The sequence below is a fragment of the Natator depressus genome, chromosome 12 (genome assembly GCF_965152275.1).
Source record: "Natator depressus isolate rNatDep1 chromosome 12, rNatDep2.hap1, whole genome shotgun sequence".
Taxonomy (NCBI): domain Eukaryota; kingdom Metazoa; phylum Chordata; order Testudines; family Cheloniidae; genus Natator; species Natator depressus.
This window is the reverse complement of record NC_134245.1, coordinates 38663626-38679402: the sequence shown is the minus strand read 5'-3', so window position 1 is coordinate 38679402 and position 15777 is coordinate 38663626. Positions and strand designations below refer to the sequence as shown.

The window sequence follows — 15777 nt, the reverse complement described above, 5'->3', positions numbered from 1 at the left end:
AACCCTGCGTGAAGAAATGGGCTGTGCCCAATTGCAGTCACTTTCTTCCCGTTTCAGTGTAACTAAGTAAACACCGGAGGGGCATAACAGAGGCACATCACTGATATAACGGTGAAGTTAAGAGAGGAGGAGAGTCCAACACCTGGTCTGCAATGCTCCCGAGTTACTCTAGTGGCTTCTTAGGCCGAACTAAGCCATTGCCAATTTTATTAATTTGTTCAAGCGGAGGAGAATATTTCCTCTTCAGACAGAGACATCCCGGACAGGCCGTGCCGAGCACCATGAGCGGGGCAGTGCGTAAAACCAAAAGGCCCAACACAGGCTGCGAACTTGCATTGGTGCCAATGGGAAAAAATTAGGGCTGTCGATTAATCGCAGTTAATCACTTGATTAACACACGAAAATTAACCACAATTAATGGCAGTTTCAATCGCACAGTTAAACAATAGAATACCAATTGAAATTTATTAAATATTTTTGGATGTTTTCCTACATTTTCAAATATATGGATTTCAGTTACAACACAGAATACAAAGTGTACAGTGCTCACTTTATATTATTATTTTTGATGATAAATATTTGCACTGTAAAAATGATAAAAGAAGAAGTATTTTTCGATTCACCTCATACAAATATTCTAGTGCCATCTCTTTATCATGAAAGTGTAACTTACAAATGTAGATTTTGGGTTACATAACTGCACTCAAAAACAAAACAATAAAACTTTAGAGCCCACAAGTCCACTCAGTCCTACTTCACGTTCAGCCGATTTACGGGAGAAAATGCTGCCCTCTTCTTATTTATGTCACCAGAAAGTGAGAACAGGCATTTGCATGGGACTTTTGTAGCCAGCATTACAAGGTATTTATTTACGTGCCAGATATGCTAAATATTCATATGCACCTTCATGCTTTGGCCACCATTCCAGAGGACATGCTTCCATGCTGATGACGCTAGTTAAAAATTCATGTGTTAATTAAATTTGTGACTAAACTCCTTGGGGGAGAATTATATGTCCCCTGCTCTGTTTTACCCACATTCTGCCATGTATTTCATGTTATAGCAGTCTCGGATGATGACCCAGCACGTTGTTCATTTTAAGAACACTTTCGCTGCAGATTTGACAAAACACAAAGAAGGTACCAATATGAGATTTCTAAAGATAGCTACAGCAGCCGACCCAAGGTTTAAGAATCTGAAACGCCTTCCAAAATCTGAGAGGGACGAGGTATGGAGCATGCTTTCAGAAGCCTTAAAAGAGCAACACTCCAATGCAGAAACTCCAGAACCTAAACCACCAAAAAAGAAAATCAACCTTCTGCTGGTGGCATTTGACTCAGATAATAAAAATGAACATGCGTCAGTCATCTCTGCTTTGGATTGTTATCAAGCAGAACCCGTCATCAGCATGGACGCATGTACCCTGGAATGGTGGTTGAAGGGCCATATGAATCTTTAATGCAACTGGCATGTAAATATCTTGCGACATCAGCTACAACAGTGCCATGATAACACCTGTTCTCACTTTCAGGTGACCTTGTGAACAAGAAGCGGGCAGCATTATTTCCTGCAAATGTAAACAAACTTGTTTGTCTGAGCGATTGGCTGAACAAGAAGTAGGACTGAGTGGACTTGCAGGCTCTAAAGTTTTACATTGTTTTATTTTTGAATGCAGTTATTTTTTGTACAAAATTCTACATTTGTAAGTTCAACTTTCATGATAAAAAGATTGCACTACAGTACTTGTATTAGGTGAATTGAAAAATACAATTTCTTTTGTTTTTTACAGTGCAAATATTTGTACTAAAAATAAATAGAGTGAGCACTGTACACCTTGTATTCCATGTTGTAACTGAAATCCATATATTTGAAAATGTGGAAAACACAAAAAAATATTGAAACAAATGGTATTCTATTATTATTTAAAATTTTTTTAATCGCTTGAGAGCCCTAGGAAAAAATCCATTCATAAAACGTGGCAGTGGAGCAACCCAGCAAGGAGACTAGGGGGACATGTTCTGATGGATCAGTGTGATCTGCAGCACACGAGCTGTCGGAGATGGAAAGATACCACCTGGCTAGAGGAGTAGATATTCTGGGCAGATGAACATAAAACACTCCAAGAAACGTGGAGGGAAATGCTCCCTGTCATTGGTGGGTTTGTTTTACAGCACCTAAAGGGTTCAAAGAGAAATCAAAGTCTGCTGATGCTGGACACTATGGGTATACATACGCACACACACAGTCCTTGTTCTGGAGAGTTTGCAATCGAAGGCTGGATTAGCATCCCCCCTATTATAGATGGAGAAGGGATGTGCAGGGAGACTAAAGATTTGCTCAACATCACACAAGGAATCTGTGGCAGAACAGGGAATTTGAATCCAGACCCCTCAAGTCCCAGTCCACTAGCTTAACCACAAGGCCACCCTCCCTCATGCCTTTTAATATCACAAATGGGCAACGGCAGGTTACCAAGGGTGGCGAGTTCCTGCGGAAGACATGAGGGGGGAATTTGAGAGAAGAGCCTGCGCTGGCACTTGGTACTCTAGGACGGAGGGGGCATGCAGGCAGGGTGAGAAAAGCAGGAGGTGGAATAGATTCATCGGTGGCTATTTCCCGCCGATGGTTTTCACAAGGACGATTCTTTTCCGGGCAGATGGGTCGTAGCGTTCAGGGGTCTGACAGGTGCCATCAACGGCACTGGGACCGTCTTGCTGCCACAGAAATGGCAGGTTAGTTGTGTAGTCAAGGACATGGCGATCCGGTCCAGGCCTTCCTCCCCTTTAAACCTCTTTTTACCACCCTCTTCCCCAGGCGGCAACAAGGCCCGGGGGGGAGACGGTGAAGGGATGATCTGCACTGAGACGCACCAAGTTGTGTGTGGAGAGAAGAATAATTAGATGGAGGGTGCTACAGGCCGCATTACAGAGGCAGCCTCTGCTCTGTACACGAACAGCCCAAGTTCCAGGCACAGGGGGACGACTGGCGGGCAAGAGGAACAGCAATGGGAGCTATGGAGTTCCCCGTTCAGGCGCAGGCAAGACGAAGAGGTTCTGTCATGTGCGTTGTCTTTACTCGAAGCTAGCAGGGGTGGGATTTTCCAGGAGCGCGCATCGCCTCGTGCCGCTCCCACTGCGGCCAGCCGGGGTTTTACCCACACGAGGAGCCGAGCGAGGCCAGCGCTGAGCGCCTTTGGAAAATCGCTCCCCACCGGCTATTGGGTCACTTCCTGCAGGGGCACAAAAGGGATTGACACACGGGGGGCGGGGCTGGCATGAAAGAAGGGGGAGACCCACCTGTGGGAGCAGTCCATGGGGCTGGCATCACCGGGAAGCAGAGGCAGCTCAGAGTGACGGAACAACAGAGGGGTTCAGATGGGTCTGAGGGAGGAGGGCGAAGAGTGAACTTCGACGCCGCAGAGAAAGGGAGGTTTCCTGGCTGCATTTTGGACGGACTGGCAGGGACGGGTGTGCAATCTCAAGGGAAGGCAGGGATTACAGGCACAGCATGGCATGGAGGTCTCGTGGCAACGGCAGGGCGCCTGGGTTCTGTTAGCAATGGTGCCTCTGACTTGCGGTGTTCCAGGTCACACATCACACCACGGCCTACTCACCTCCCCCGGCAGCCATGAAGCAAGTGGCACAAACAAAGCCTCAAGGTCCCTGGAGAAGAGGAGTTACAGGAGAGGGCAGAGTATTGCTGTTTCACAGACAAGGGCCCTAGCACCTCCTGCACACGCCTCAGCTGGTATAGATCAGCTCAGCGTCATTGACTTCAGTGGTGTGATGCTGATTCACACCAACTGAAGTCCTGGCCCAGAGTTATTTGATGGGGGAGACAAAGAAAACAAGATGGGAGGGGGGCTTCCATTACCTAACAGTAATCAAAGAATTCACGGAGGACAGTTTTCATGTACGCCAGTGGCCATTTTTAGCCTTTACACTCAGTTACACACTGTAAACGAAGTAATGCTACTTACATAATACCCAGCAGAGGGTCCCAGAATGCTTTGCAAGCATTCAGTAAGCCTCACAAAAGCTGCCAGGGCGATTGGGTTTGATTTGCCCCATTTGTAAACAGGGGAAAACAAGGCACAGAGGAAAAGCAATTTACCCAAGATCATACAGCGAACCGGGGCAGAGTGGGGGAAGAACCCAGGCGTCCCCTGCATTAGTCACACAATGCCTTGCTAATTGGGGCTACCAGAATGGCTTAGAAGTGTCAAAGCGTCAGAGAAGCACAAAAACTGGGGGTATTAGCCACTTGCATATTACTGAACACACTAGCTCAGTCAGAAAACAAACAGACAGAGTAAGAGAGGCGGGCGGGCGGATCAAAAGCCATGGGGTTAAAGCAGTGGAACTAAAATTAGACTCCAGTCTGGCTACTGTGACCATTACAAGCAGTTCGCTTCCATTTTCCAGAACTAGCTATAGTACATGTGAATGTGTTTATTGGGGAAGGCCCAATCCTATAAAACCTTGCTCATAGGAGTAATCCTTAATAGTCTATGAGAAATCTTTCCCCATGCAAGTGAAGGACTACTGTCAAGGCTATTGTGTGTAAGAGCCCACTCCTGTTCCAGTACTCACACCCACTTCAGCAGGGTAACTTATCTGGGGCCACAGGGACCCTTATGAGTAAAGAAGGCCCTTATTCTCCATACACCAATGCTCCCCCATCAAATAAAAAAACCCCACCAGATCACACCACTTTCCACCACTAATAGAGTTCTGATCGGGGCCCAATTCCACAAGCTTTACTCACCGGTTGAGCTCTTATTCGTATCCCACTGAAGTCAGTAGAGCTACTTGCATCGTTCCTTACTTGCGTAAGGGTCTGCAGAATCAGGCTCATGAATTATAAAGATATCTAGGCCAAACAAATGAAACACACACACAAAACACTCAGCCCAGAACAGGCTCAGTCTAAACAATGTAGAGCACACTTGCTATCTGGCACCATCTATTAGCAATTAAAGAATATCCACAAAAATATATATGATTGTGCTCTATTTTTTTCCCCTTTTAACATTTTTGCTACACGTAGCAGCCTGGGAGATAGTGATCAAAAAGAAAAAGTAAGTCAGCCTTCTTCAAACTCATGCAACATCTGTAACTTATAAAAGACACCAAAGAGAAATCTTCTAAATTAAACTTATTTTATGGAGTGCTTGTGTGGAAAAAAATAAGTGTAAATGCAGGCCGCCCTCCCTCCCCCACTCCAATCAGATAATTAAAAGGCCTGCCTTAATCATATTTGCAATGGAACAAATTGTTGGAGCCCTTTCGCCTTCTCTTTTCAGTGTTTGTTATTGTAGCGAATCCTGCTCCAGTCTGGTTGGTAGAGATAAGAAGCCCTTATCTCACTTGGCAATCTTTATCAGTATGGAGATCAGGCCCCAGAACTTATCAGGAATTCAGATCTACCGTAGCTGAGAGCAAACCCAGAAAGGGAAAAAACAGGCAGGCCCATGCAACTACTGTGAGAATTTTCACTTCAAGTTAATGTAAAAAAAAAAAAATATATATATATATATATATGTAATAAAGAGACACACACAGCCACATCAGCAACATGAGATCAATCTCCTTGTTTATCAATTTCCCTCATCTAAAAAGCCAGAACTGTAACTACATGAACATGCAGCTGCCAGAAGGTTCACTCATTTTATACATGTGCCCACACTCCCATGTTTGAAGTTAATAAATGTAACAGGCTATCTAGGTTTGAGATCAGCTCCCTGCTTCTTATCAGCCATTCACATCTATCTAACAGCAGAACAAAAGACACACAGAAAAGAGCAAGCAGGCAGCTGCATCTGAGCTTGCTGTATTTTCATAGCCTTTGATAAATACTGATGGCGGGGGAGGGAGACAAATACAGCCTTCATCACTAATGGAATCAGATTAATTACCTGATCTGTTGCCACCCACCCCAAAATCGAGCAGTGACAGGCACAGAGGGCCAGCAACTCAAGCAGCACTCAACAGAAGGATTCTCTATCAAATTAAATATATAATGCACCGGGCATTGTCATCAACTATCTGAATGACCATCAGTGCCTAGTTACAATCAGATGACATGTGGAGTTAAGGCATTAAAAAAAGCTAAGCATAAGCCAGGCCAAAACTACCATGGGGAATAACGAAAGCAGACATTGCTAGCACCTTTCTCTAATGCCCCTTGTAGAGCAATTCTAACTGATGCTTCACAGGGTGCATGCCACTAGCTCGCCCTTCCCCAAACGTTCTGCTGCAAGCCAAGGGGTTGTAGTATTTTGGCCCTTCCTGTCAACTCTGGACTGGCAGGCCCAGGGCCCAGTTGTTTGCATTTTAGGATTTAAGGAGCTTGTTAAATTAAAAAGCATTCAGCATTAAAAAAAAAACAACAGTTCGTTAAATATAGTCCAGCATCTGATCTTTGTCTTATCACTTTTGGCAATCACATGCGCTCCCCGAGATCTCCCTTCTGAGCTATCTGCATTTCACATCAAGCTGAAAAAAGCAGAACAGAGAAGCACAGAGGAAAAATAAAATAAGCAGATAAGAATCTGGGGAGGTTTTAATGCTTCAGCTGAGACGATGTAAGTATAGACTTTATGGAAACAGGTCCCGTTTGTACATTATAGGAGTATAGTTACCAGACCCCTGATTCATGCCCACTTTTCCCTTCTCAGGAGAGTGCAGTACAGACAGCAGAAAGCCGCTCTCGCAGCACTATATATCTCTAATGACTGTTTTCATGTTGACACATACAGGAAGGGTTCCAAGCTTTCAGCTTTTAATCAGTTTTGGCCATCACCATCAGCCTGAGATCAGCCTCCCACTTTATCATTTCTTCATATCTCTGAAGAAAGCAGAAGAGGAAGGAGATAGAGCAGCCTTCAGTACAGCTAATGCATTCAGAATGCTGCCCATCCTGGCAAACATCACAATCCATCTCAAGATCACCTTTTACTCCTTTATTAAGCAGAGTACGTCTTGCAGAGGTGACAAGGAAGGAGCTGAGAACAAATGCACAACAGTGGTTCACCGAGACCTAACAACTCATGCAGACAAACTGGATGGAAAGTTTAAAATAAAGTCTGGCAACAGATCTATGCTGGAGGACAAATTTGCGTGCTATTAATATGTACCCTCCTCAGTGGAGCCTTGGCAGACCTGAAGGGCACTCACTTCCTGTCACAAACGAGTGCGGATCCCACACACTGAAATACTTATCAAGAAAAAGATCAGCATTGTTATTTCAGCAGCTGAGTGTTCAATGCAGAGATGCTGCCACCAGCTTCTAGAGTCACTTCAGCTAATTAAGATGGGACGGTTACATAGGAGCCCAGCCATTTGCTCAGTGCCACCAAGAAGGTGATATTTCTTGACCAGCAATGTTTGCCATGACACTGCAAAAAGAAAGCAGCAGAAGTTGGATGAAACTTTTTTTGTAAAAGGCAGACAGAAGTTGAAAGTAACTATTTTTAACTTCCCAAGCTGTAAAGGTCTGGTTCAGCCTTATCAGCAGAATCACCCCAGGCAGGCAAACAGGTAGATGCAATGCAGTATTGCAATTATTTCAAAAGCAAGATAAAGCAATATTATCGCATGGTGGCCAATTTTATCCCCAACATCTCTGCTTTATCACCAGTTGAGATCAGGAGAAAAGAAAAACGTTGCTAAACCAGTCACTGGAAGAGTTCCAGCAGTCTACAGAACTTCCCAAGAATACGCAACAATAATCTCTTTCATCTTTGCCAGACCTGAAATCAGATTTTCCTTGGTTGATCAATTGGGATCACGGAAAGAATGATAATCCAGAGGCATTAGCATCAGCCAGGGGAAACTTGGACAGAGCCAGAAAAACAAAGTAATCCAATGGCAGTCTCTACCGGGCTTTTATCACAACACTTTATCAGTTCTCCCAAATCTTAGTGTGCTTGCAGAGTGAGGTGGGATGGACAGGAGCTCCCCACAATAAAAGGGACCGGGGAGGGGGCAATAACCAGGGCACATGTTGGTTACAAGGTCTGCAAAGGAGTTTTTAAAAAGCAATATGCACAGCACAGTGAGCAGATCTGAGATAAGATGATCCCACTTAAAGATCTCCAAACACTTTGCATCACGTTTTTCAAAAGTCCCCCTGGATGAGGCTTTTTTAATGCCATGGATGGGAGTCAAACATAGATAAGATCACAATTTCAGACCGTCCCGACAGAGCGATCTTATCAGGATGGGACTTGCTGAATGGAATATGTTAAAGCTTTATCTCAGCTCTGATCGGAGGAGGCTGTATCAGGCTGAAACATCTCTGTGGAAGGAGAGAGAGGGGAAGGAGAAGGGGGGGGGAGCACTGAAAGAAAATAAATAGGCAAGCCGGACACAAACTTCTGCAGCCACATGCAGAAATCCTGAGCAGCCTAATTGGACCGTGCAGTGCCAGCACACGCACGCACGCACGCACACACACACACACTACAGCTCTGCCCTGTGTGGATATTAGATTACAGGTCCCGGTGCAAGCAGCCAGCCCCGCAGCACCCCAACAGAACCCACGGAGGGGAGGCAAGAGGTGATGTGGAGAACGCAGGACGCCCAGAAAATGCACCAGGGGAGGGGAGGAAAGTGACAAACACAAGACCCGAGCAGCTGCCTGCGAGACGCACTAGGGACCAGCCACCCCGGAGCTGCCTCTCCTAAATTCGCCTCCTGACTGTCCGGGCTGTAGCCGCTCCGCTTGTCAGAGGCTTGGAAATCTCGTGGTTTAACGACCCCAAACACAGCCCCCGCCCGCTCTGCACGGGGCAGGAGGAGGACAGGCTCCCTTTGCCCAGGGAAGCGGATCAGGGGCACTGTCCGTGCAGGAGGGAGAGAGTCTGGACTGACTGTAGCTGGGAAACAGACCAGCGGTGGGAAGAGAGCTCCGCGGGCAGTAACAGCTGGTGCTAGGAGTGGCGGCGGCGGGGGGGGGGGGGCGACTCTGGACTAGGATTCCCTTTGCCAGGGATTGGGAAGGATCCGGGTGTACTGACAGCTGGTGACTGGGGGGAGAGGCGACCCAGGGACACTAACAGCTGGTGACTGGGCGGGAGGGGAAGGGGCGACCCAGGGGCACAAGCCGGGCGGGCGGGCGGGGGGCAGGGCGCTGGGACTCAGGCTCCCTCTCCCTGCGGAGGGGAGGGCGCAAAGTTTGGCACTCACGTTTGATCTGCCTGGGGTTGCTCTGTTTCCTCCTGGACATTGCTCGGCAGTCAGCGCGCCCGGTCCCTCCTCCGGCTGCTCGGACGGCGGCAGGTCGATGGCAACTCGGGAGGGCGGCAGGCACCCGGCTCTCATGCCCGCCAGGCGCTCCCAGGGCTGGGGCGGGGGGGTTCGGAGCCCCGGCGCGGGGAGACGGGCCCCGGGCTCCCAGCTTGCGGCGCGGCACCGTCCCGCGGGCTGGGAGGGGGGGGGGGACCCGGGCTCCCGCCGGCGGCCACTAGGGTCCGACTCGGATTTTTCTCAATGGAACCTGAAATGTATCAAACCCGCTGAACGTTCCATTCGGGGCGGGGCTTTCCCCGGCCGCTCGGAACGGCGGCCGCCCATAGGCCGCCGCCCTCCCGCTGGCCGCGCCCACCGGATGAGGCGGACACGGCGCGGCGCGGCGGGGGCGGGCTCTGGGGCGAGGCAAAGGGGGAGTCCTGGGGCCGGAGCTGCGGGGATGCGCCAGCGGAGCGGAGCCGGGAGAAACGGGCGGAGGGGTGGCGGAGCAGGGCAAGTCTGAGCCCTGCGAGAAAGCGGGTTGGGTTCCTAGGCTAGGAAGCCGCGGGTGCCCCCGGCAGGGGAATGTTGGGGGGCTGGGGAGGGGAGTTTCGGGGTGTTCCCCCCTTCATCAATGACAGGGGAGTTTAACAGCAAGGGTGAGGTAGTCTGGGATGCCTGAAGTAATTGGCACCAGCTGAGTGAGTTTCCTTATTTCTGTACACAAAAGAATAAATAAATCCCCCCATCTTGTTATAACCCCTCTCCTCTCTCCCTGTCCCCTCTCCCGGGCTCATCCTCGTCCCTCATCTAATATTTGGATTGTCAATTCTTTGCAGTAAGTCCTGTGGCCCAGATTCCATTTACGTCAACGGGAGATAGGCCCAGAACCCAGAAGCTATTTACACCTATGTCTATCTTTGTCCTCTCTGATGCACCTAGCACTCCGGTGGGCTGCATAAAACAATTATTTGCTTAGCTTTTCACCTCTAGAGCACTTCACGACAAACCTAATAACCCTGCCATGAGGTAGGTCCGTATCGTTTTTCACCAGTGGGGAAACTGAGGCATAGAAAAGTGAAGTGGTTTGCCCAAGCCCATAGAGAAAGTCAGGGTCAACGCTGGGATAAGAACGCAGCAGTTCTTGGATCCCGGTCCACTGGACCCCACCTTTTCTGCTTATACTGTAAAGTGAGAACCAAAACAAGACTAAAGGGTGCTGCACTCAGGCGTGGGCTGCTAACAGGTTATAGTGATGGAGAACTGCACTCGTTTTGCTTAGTCCAGCATTCCAACAGAGGAAAAGGGAAGTCAAAAGGGGAGTATCAGAGAACCTGTGGTTCTGATATGGGAAGCCGGCAACACTTCTTGGACCTAATCCCTTGATTTCATCATTATGGCCTATGCACCACTCAATACTTTCTCTTTTGCTACCTCTCTGGTTACAACATACATACATCATCTATCTCCTCTACCCCTCCCAGGATGTAGCTTTGTCCCTTGTTTTCCTAGCACAGGTTGCTATAAATTCAGATGGGGTTTAGACCCACAGGCCTAGAGAAATGGCCAGTCAAGAGCACTTCAGAGCCATCCATTGAGGAGTAGAAAGGGAGGAAGTCACCTCGTTGTAGCTAATGGGAGTCACCCTTTGCTCTTTGGCCTTTTACCCCTTTGGCTCCTGGAGTGAGGAACTGGACAGAGCATCCAACCAATTCTGGTCCTTGGGGCTAACTTTTCAGCCGTGGTTACAGTTAGAAAAGTTGGGCAGTTGGGTGACTAGGAGCAGTTAATGTTCAAGGAGGGCAGAACATTTGTGGAATCAAAGGTGAACCACGCCAGCCAAATTCTGCTCTCAGTTATCCTTGTGTAATCTTACTGAAACCAGTGGGGTCCCACAGATGGGGAGGCTGGGCTTGGCCCACTGTTCCTAGACTGTTTAGCTTCAAGCTCCTTAAATCCCTCAGATTTTTGACAATCTTATTTTCTCTCTCTAAACATTTTGCTTTAGAAGCAGAAAGCTGCCAGGGCTGCAATGCTGCGGGAGCTCCGAATTCTCACCAGTAGTGCTGCTTTCTGACATTGCCAAGGACGAGTCTGCCAAGAGTTTGTTCTCCATCTGTCCCTCCTTTGCAGACTGGGCCGTTTTTGTCTCAGATCTGTTGTTTATCTGCCACTGTTCAGAATCCAAGCCTTAAGGGCAGAGAACTACTGTAGGCTTGTCTGTGCCTCTCCCACGGCTTGATCCTCGCAATAGCCGTGGGAGGTAAGGAAGCACTATTGCTTTCATTTTACACGTGGGAAACTGAGGCACGGAGAGGCAATGTCACTTGTTCAAAGTCACACAGTGAGTCAGTGACATAGGTGGGAACAAAATGCAAGAATTCTGACTCCCAGGCCCTGATCAAACCGCTTGATCAAGTGAGGTTTTAGCCCAGCAAATAGGAAACCCTATTTTATAAAACTCACTTAACTTTAGAAAAGGAAAGGTTAAAAAACCTCGGTATGTTTAGTCTTGAGAAAAGAAGACTGCGGGCAGACCCTCATAAGAGACTTCAAATATATTACGGGCTGTTCTAAAGAGGGCTGTGATCAATTGTTCAGAGGTCCACTGAGGTAGGACAAGAAGTAATGGGCTTAATTGCAGCAAGGGAGATTTCGGTTAGATGTTAGGACAAACTTTCTAGCTATAAAGATAGTTATGCTCTGGAATAGGCTTCCGAGGGAGGCTGTGGAATCCCCATCATTGGAGGATTTTAAAAACAGGTGGGACAAACACCTGTCAGGGATGATCTAGGTTTACTTGGTCCTGCATCAGCACCAGGGGCTGGACTTGATGAACTCTCAAGGTCCCTTCCAGCCCGACATTTCTGTGAGTCTATGAAACGAGAAGGGCCCCAAGGCCCTAAGCATCTCTACAATACAATTTAAAACCACATTTAAAAAAAATTCAGTCCAGCCACTGCCTACATCCCCTTCCTTTTCTGATTATTCCCATACCAGCAACTACCCTTTTCAGCTTTCTGTGTCTCTCTGCCAACGACCCCAAATGCACCAAGAGGTTGAAAAATAAAGTCCTATTGTACAAGGCAAAAAACCATCAGGGTCTGCTCATTGTGTGAGCCTTGTGTTGCAACAGGATGCACAAGGGGAAAGTGACCAATAACCTCCTAAAACACACAACAAAGTAACTGCAGGCTGAGCCCAGATGTTAGTTTGTTCCCAGAGCTCAGATGCCAGTGCTGTCCGGAAATAGCTGTGAGCTAGGTGAGAGAGCATTCTGTGTAACGGGCATGCAAATGAGCACCCAGTGTACCCCATTTTCCTTTGAAATCCCCATCCCCGGCATTGCTGCTTGCAAGCAGCCTTTGAACGGGAGACAAATTCAGCATATTCCACAGACGTGCTTCAAGGGCCTTTTCGGAGTCATCACTTCAACCATCAGTGAGGTTGTCTCCTGGCTTTTGGGGTATATATGGTACCGTTATGCGCACAATGGTAATCTTGCAAGCAGATGACAGGGTATGTGGATTCCTGCCATCGTCGGAGAAAGACTGAAAGACTGTAGGCACTGCTGTCTCCAGTCCAGCAGGCAAATGCTCAGCACGGCAAGACTTGCTGACATTGATCAACGCTCCTCTTTTCTTTTCCTTTTTTAAGGGTTTTTAATTAACATCCTGTTTCAATCATGAGTTTTAAGCACCACATGATTCCAGTAAAGAGGTCAGGCTCGCCGTGAGGATGTCAGAATGAATTAAGTTAGGGATTAGGAAGAGTTCCAAGGGGCGGAGGGAGATCTTGCTGTGGGAAATGGTTCACTGTCACTGCAGTTGTCAAATTCTGCTACCAAATTGGTCGGGGCCAGTCACCCGAAGCAGCCTGGGTAGCACATAGTCAGTGTTTGTCTTTATCCTTCTGCACATTTCAATTCAGCTTCTAGTCTTGCTGGTGGTAGGTTCACATTAAGCTGCAGGGCCGACAGATCTCCTTCCAGTTCACGCAGGCGCTGTGGTCTCAATCCTGCCCCAACTTACACCCAGCAGTGGGACTACCCACGTGTGTCGAATTGAGCACGTGTGTAAATCCGTGCAAGACTGGGGCCCATGGGAGCTTCTCACACGTGGGGCTCGACTGTCCTCTGCAGCAGCTCATGATCAATCAGGCATAACTCCGTCGAAGGTGGGAGCGGGAGGTACAATGGCGAAAGAGAGAGGAGAATCACGTCCATCCTCTTTAGAAAATTCTATTTAGCATCTTTACTTTGTATCAGAAGGGGCCAGAATCTCTCTATAGCTGCGGGTGTCAGACCTTCGGAGCACCATTGTGACAGTAAGGAGCTTACTGGCAGGCTGGAAGCCCAATTGGCCGTGGCCAATTTCCATATACATTGAGATAATTTCAGAAATAAATGCACAACGGTAACACTATTTACTGAGCACCTCGCCTGGTTGCTTACGCGTGTGTCTCCCTTGACAGACGACGAGAGAACTTGCTTGGCTGAGTACAACAGAAACAAAAACCACGCAGCTGCTGAGGGTTGTGCTCATACCACAGCAGTGCGAGACAGAGCGAGCGAGAGAAAGACAGGGGAGGTGCCTTTAGCAACTGGGGAAAAGCCAGGGGTCCCACAGACAATACAGCAAATGCATGTAGCCCAGGGACCAAATTCAGTACACACCCTGGTGTAAATGCAGTGTGACTCCACTTACACCCGTGCAAAGTGATCGCGGAAAGTGTGTCGCTTATCAATATTTTCCTTTTCACTTAGACACGAAACTCGTCCATGTTTGCAACTGTTTTGGTTCAGTCACAACAACCTGAGAGAACACGAGCGACCTTAACCAAGGGTGAGGACAAGGCTGAGGCTAATCAGATACCAAGTGCTGGCTCGGGGGCAGAAATGCAGGAATAAATGGCTTCAAGGAATCTGTGTTGTTTGGACTGTCACAGCATGGGCCTATTTCTACCAGCCGTGAGCAAAGGGAGGAGCAGCTGAGGGTCGAAGGTGACGGTAAGACTGGGTTTCCATTATACCTTCTACTGTTGTTTTGGCCCGGATCCTGCAAAGACTTGGGCACATGTTTAGCTTTACTACTTGGACTAGGCCCATTGATTTCACTCATGGTAGTGAAGTTAAGCATATCTTTGCAGGATTGGGGCCTTACTGCCTTCTCGCCCATGAGTGTATATTAAATGGAGGTTGGTAGGCTAAAGATTTGCCCTCCTGGTCAATGAATCATAGAATCATAGAATATCAGGGTTGGAAGAGACTTCAGGAGGTCATCAACTCCAACCCCCTGCTCAAAGCAGGACCAATCCCCAACTAAATCATCATTCTGAACCTGTTTTCAAAACCCATGCATTGTTGCGTTTCTTTCCAAAAATCACCACTTCCTTGTTACTGTTGGGGGCTTGTTCTTTGTTTTAAATCAATGGCAACTGTATTGATGAGCAGCCCTGTAACAACAAAACAGCCCACAGAGCTCTGCCATCAGCAGCATCCCTACAAAAACAAAGCGCAATGTGGAGCCCAGCATGCGTGACCAATGCTGTAATTGTGAGTCAACATGCACTGCCCCGTGCCTGTGGGCGACCCGACAATAACAAACCAGTCCTCAAATCCTCAGCCAGTGTGACTACATCCCAGTACTCACAAGCAACCCAACAATGACAAACCAGAGCATGTAGCCTGATACTCCTGAGAGCAACCCTGCAATACCAAACCAGTGAGCATGCACTGGGACGGAAAACACACCCTGACAGAATGAAACAGGTTTTATTCCTTAGAATTGTACATTCCTTGCCAGGGTCCTTTTAATTGGCCCAGCTCACTTTTGGCATCACACCAAGGCCTGTCAGATCCCCAAGGCCTATGAATCTGCAGCTGCTTTGGACAAGTGCCTCTTACCAGAGCCAAAGTCCAAATCCTGGGGTTTCTGCGTGATTGTGATAGACGCCCTCCAGCCCCTCGTGTTCCCAAACCCCTCTTACTCCCTGCACCAAATGGGGCTCAGGCTTTGTAATCTCCGCAGCGGGCGGCCCAATCCTGCCAATGGGCCATAGCAGCGAATCGGTTCCAATTATCTTCATCGAGGTGCAGCTGATCTTGCAGACTTTGGTGCTGCACATTCGCTAGGGACATGAACCACAGATAATGGTTCTGACAGCAAGGCTAGCTGCACGGCCTCTGTGTGCAAGTGTGAGTGTGTGCGTGCGTGTGTGCTTTTCCCTGCTCAAGTCGTGTTTGCAGAGCGATTGTTCTAATGTAACAGAATAAACAGAATGTTTTCCAGAGGAGTGAATTACACGCCTGCAGTGCAGAGATAATTTGCCAGCAGCCCTGATTCCCATTGTGCGGGAGGTGACATCTTTTTATGGAGCTGTGTACATTTGTATTAGTGCCAATTAATCTGTAGTGATATTATTAGAGACACAGAGCGAGCGAGAGAGACTATGTTGGTGGAAGAATGTAACGGGAAAGGCCAGCTGCGGCTGCGCTTCAGCGGGGGGTGCGGGGAGGGACTGCCACGCGGCGAGCCCTGGGTGT

General features: G+C 48.1%; 1 protein-coding gene across 2 annotated transcripts in view; it reads right to left on the bottom strand.

Annotated features, from left to right (window-relative positions):
• The window catches only part of ZFPM1 (zinc finger protein, FOG family member 1), a 114801-nt gene extending 105463 nt beyond the window's left edge, over window positions 1–9338 (bottom strand). For both annotated transcript variants that reach the window (XM_074969204.1, XM_074969205.1), the window contains exon 1: window positions 9192–9338. In XM_074969204.1, coding sequence (XP_074825305.1) covers window positions 9192–9231 — 40 coding nt within the window. In that variant the 5' untranslated portion in view covers window positions 9232–9338. The remainder of the gene's footprint in view (window positions 1–9191) is intronic.
• Between the last annotated feature and the right edge of the window lie 6439 nt (window positions 9339–15777).